The sequence below is a fragment of the Carlito syrichta genome, unplaced genomic scaffold (assembly GCF_000164805.1).
Source record: "Carlito syrichta isolate Samal-C Ts95f unplaced genomic scaffold, Tarsius_syrichta-2.0.1 Scaffold305629, whole genome shotgun sequence".
Taxonomy (NCBI): Eukaryota; Metazoa; Chordata; class Mammalia; order Primates; family Tarsiidae; genus Carlito; species Carlito syrichta.
Window position 1 is genome coordinate 288,574 of NW_007249725.1, and position 4,422 is coordinate 292,995.

General features: G+C 56.6%; 1 protein-coding gene across 9 annotated transcripts in view; it reads left to right on the plus strand.

Moving 5' to 3' along the window:
• Positions 1-1,348: 1,348 nt before the first annotated feature.
• ZNF7 (zinc finger protein 7) overlaps positions 1,349-4,422 on the plus strand; it is a 14,996-nt gene continuing 11,922 nt past the window's right edge. For 2 of the 9 annotated variants that reach the window (XM_021714346.1, XM_021714347.1), the window contains exons 1-3: positions 1,403-1,493; positions 3,005-3,049; positions 3,395-3,572. In XM_021714346.1, the coding sequence (XP_021570021.1) occupies positions 3,047-3,049; positions 3,395-3,572 (181 nt within the window). In that variant the 5' untranslated portion in view covers positions 1,403-1,493; positions 3,005-3,046. Of the gene's footprint in view, positions 1,494-3,004; positions 3,050-3,394; positions 3,573-4,422 lie in introns of all 9 variants that reach the window. The other 7 variants (XM_021714349.1, XM_021714348.1, XM_008061848.2 and 4 more) reach the window with 7 other exon arrangements.

The window sequence follows — 4,422 nt, forward strand, 5'->3', positions numbered from 1 at the left end:
CTTCTTCCTGGAAGGGTCTGGTTGGGTGTTAGGACCTGTGGGGGACTAGAGGGTGTCTGGGGAAGCAGATTTCCTGTCCTTCCCTATTCTTTATACAGATGCTTTCTGAGTGGCTTCTGCCTATGGGATCTACTTACAGTGACCAGAGAGGATGTGGGGGTGAGGGAACTGAGTTTGAGAGCTGCAAAGGAGGCTCCAGGTGGGAGTGCTAGGATGAGGAGAGAGAAGCTGGTGCTTCTTGGGTGCAGGGAATGTCCCCTGCATTTGTTTTTCACCTAGGACTCCCTGTGAGGGGGTGGTGCTGACTGAGTACACATCCTTCCATTGGTTCGCAGCAGATTTTACTGTGGCTGAGTCGGGGCCCTGGGGTTTAGAGCAACACTCAGGGTGTGAGTCCAGGCTTGTGCGCTCTCCCCCATACCTCTTGTCCTGTCTGTCCTGCCACCCAGCTGTTCAGTGGGAATGGGCGGGACAAGCCGGACACACAGCGCACTCCACACACTGCGCTCCAATGACCGGAGACACACAGGGAAGTTCGGGCAGCCAGAGATGTAGGCATCATTCTTACCGAGTCTGCAGGAAGCTGTGACCGCCTCAGGGAGCCGTGGCCACGCAGGTTCTGACAGAGAGGACACGCCTCTCCCCAACCCTGGGCTCCTGTGAAATCCTAAGGAAACTGAATGGGGCGGGGGAGCCCCACACAGGCAGGGCAGGGCAGGGCGTGAATCTGGGGCCGTCATGGAAAACAACCAGCACACATGACCCTGGGATTCACGTGAAGCTGGGCGGGTCGGGGCGCAGCGATGAGACACCTTGGTTGAACTCCGGGACAAGCAGGAGACAACGCAGGGCGCTATGCTATCTCGCCCCGCCTAGTCTCTCTGCAGGTCCCGGGCGTGTCCTGGACCCAGCGGCTGCTGTGCACCAACCTCCTGCTGCCCCCAGCCTGCGCCATCTCGACAGCCCCCAAGTTGGTAGCTGCACCCGCCCCCGCCCAGGGCAGGACATAGGTGGGGCGCCTCCGCGGCCCCGGGGCCTGGTACTACCCAAAAGGTACTTTCTGCTGCGGAAACGTTGACGGGTTTGCCCGGACAGGGCCAGTGTGGGGAATCGCTCAGGGCCCGGCTGAGCGACCCCTTGGATCTCCGTTCTTAGTCCGGGGCCCACTACGGTGAGTCGCTGGATGCCGGGAGCGACCTCTCGGTCCCTCCCCTTCTCTGGCTCTGGTCCTGCGCTTCTGGGCCCGAGCCCGGCCGCTTTCTGAATTCCGACCGGCCCCGCCCATCACGGGCTTTTGGCCTGGTCCTCAGGCTCTGGCTCCACCCCTTCCCCGGAGCAGAGGAGGTGGGGCTGTGACCCACCGAGATGGACGGGCCTCCGAGCCGCCTAGAACGGCCGGATGTCTGAGACGTGGGGCAGAGCAGGCGCGGGCGTCCGAGGCCCGTTTCCGGCGGCGTCGCGCGTTTGCAAGTCTCGGGCGGTCCTCAGGGAGGGTGAGTCGGCTAGTCGGGCGCGCGCGGACTCAGGTCGCCCTCGGGCTGAGTGGCATCCAGTCGGCTCTAGCATACTGCCGCCCTAAAAACTGTGGTCCCCGCGTGCCCCTTGCCTCTCCTTGGGGAAGCGCGGATGGCGCGGGCGGCTCGTAGGGACTGGGAGCGCCTCGCGGGGGCGGTGGTCAAACACGGCCACCCTGACCAGCATTAGCGTGAGGCAGGAGTCGTTTGATTGAGTCCGTCAGCTTCTCGCAGGCCCGGCTTGTGGCAGCCTCGCCACCCGCGGCTCCGTTGTCGGAGGCCTGAGTAAGGCGGGCAACTGTTAGGCCTTCCTTCCAGGCCTAGGCCTGATCCTGGGGACTCCCTGATTCTCCATTCTGCGTAATCACCTAGGGCCTTCTTTTTCTTTCACTTACTGCCCCTGCAAGGTCTAGAATTAGTGACAGAGAGCAGTGCCTTGGGTGGGTAGGTTATTTGTCTTGTCTGAATTCTGGTTGCCACTCAGGGCCTATCCTTCTCAGCAGCGGACCTGGCATGCAGCACTGGCAGCTGCACTCCTGTTGTTCAGGAGCCAGACGGGGGACCCTCTTCCAGTGGTGACTGATGCTTGGGGTCAGCCTCCCTGTGTTGGTGACTTGTGGCTTCCACCCACAAACTGCTTTCTGGATCAGAAAGTTCTCTAGGAAGCTGCTACTTTCCATTTCGACCTCCCAGGGGGATGCCTAGGGAGGGGGTTAGGGGTCATTGGCTCAATTGAGGTGGGCTCTGTGTCAGGTTACATCTCTGGCGGGGCTGGTGCCCACCTGGTGACAGGTGAACTGTGGCCAGAGACTGTAGTTTATGTACTTGGGATCAGGGATTCCTATGTCCACTCCTGTCATCCTTATAGTCTGTCATTCTGGCTCCTGTCTACTTCAGCCTCCAATCACTCCCTGACTTTCCTTGCTTCCAGTGGTCTACCCACAATGGCTCATTAAATTCTATTCTCTCCTGGCTCAGGCCCTTTCACATACTGTTCCTGCTGTCTAGTGCTGTCCCCACCTCCATTACTTTGGCCTAGGTCCCTGAGGAAGTGACCCATTAGACTAAGTTTTCTAGTTTAAATGATTTCATGCTTCCTTGTATTTCAGCACAATCATGGTTGTAATTTTGTGCTTTGTGTGGTTGTTTAATTCATTCCTCCATTAGACCTCTCATGAAGGTAACGGTGCTTGTGTGTTCACTGCTGCATCTTCAATACTTAGTGCCAGCCATGTGGCAACCACTCTTTACATGGAGTAATTCATGCATGTCACATACACACACAAGCACATACATGCTGAAAGATGAGTGAGGCTTCAGGGGGCCTTCTTCTCAAGTGCTGTGGCTGCTTCGGCCCAGTTCCATTTCCCTGCTAGAGAATACCTGGGGTTGGAGGTAAAGAAGCAGGGAACACAGTACCCTTTCAATTAGCCCAGAAGTTGAGGAGCTTCCAGCACCCTGACCTCTGACCGTTTTATAATTGTCAACAGGTTTCTCAGCCAGGACGTGTGGATGCCCACCCACCGAGCCTCATGGTAGGAAGTCTGACTGCCTCCTTTTCGTCACTTGTTCTATGAAGCCTTCATCCTGCACTGGGTATCTACCCTGACCATTGGGCCCGGGCTCAGACCCTGCCTTGTCCCTTGACAAGCTCAGGCAGGACCTTTTGCCCCCATCCCCAAGGTAGTGAGCAAATCCGTGCCCAAACCAAGGCCTAACAGGCTCTTGAGGAGGGAGGGTTGTATGATCATCATTGACTGGGTCCCTCTCCCTCCCCCAGACTACCCCTCCTCAGAATTTTAGAACCAAAGGAACCCAGGTGAGCATCTCACCCAACCCTGTGGTATACCTGCCTGAGACATGCCATGAGGTAGTGCCAGAATGCGACTGGCACCCAGGGTACCCTGGGGTGCTGGTGTGTATCCTTTCAGGAGGTGGTGACATTTGGCGATGTGGCTGTGCACTTCTCTCGGGAGGAGTGGCAGTGTCTGGACCCTGGCCAGAGGGCTCTCTACAGGGAGGTGATGCTGGAGAACCACAGCAGTGTGGCCGGACTAGGTGAGGCTTCAACCTTGGGGATCCCCTTCCCCTGCATCATTAGTCAGCACCCACCCAGCTAGGCCTCTGTTAGAGGTTACACATCCGGAGGCCATTTAGCATTGTGGGCTAAACAGAGGCCTTGGACCCATGAGTGTGCCAGGCTAATGGTTCCTGGCTTTATACAAGTCATGTGGTTCAGCCCCCACAGGGTAGGTGAAGTCTGGGAGCTAATAAAACCTTCCTCTCTCCCTCCCCCGAAGCTATTAAATTAATTAACTTGTGAGAAATAGAATCAAACTTGAAATAGCTCAGACAATAAGATAAATTATTGGCTTGGGAAATCTAAGGAAGTGGTTGTACAACCAGAGCAAGGAGTAGTAGTGATGCCCCAGGGGCCACTATGCAGGTACTCTCAGGGTATCCCCTTGCCCCTTCTGTCCTGTCACCAGTCTTCCTCTCCCACCCCCACCCCCACCACAGGCAGTATTCTTTATGTCTGTGTTTGTGTTCTTGCAGAATGTGTTATGTTAGATTGCAACTTTGTGAAGGGGATGTGTGTCTAACTCCTTCCTTTACCTCTTCCCTGTTACCAAACTCACTGCTGCATTGCCCCCACACTGTCTCCAGCCCCACTGAGAGAGTGCATGGGCTTGGGAACTAGAAGTAGGGAGGATGGGGGTGTAGTTGGTTGGTCAGGTGCTTCCTGGGGTGCTGGCCAGGCCTGCACTCTGCCGTCCCAACTAGTCTGGCAAAGTCCAGCTTTCTGTTTGCCAGTCAAATAAATGTACAGTGGAAATGCTGTTGAGGGAGCCACGCTCGGTGGCTCAGCCTGTAATCCCGCACCTTTGGGAGGCTGAGGTGAGTGGAT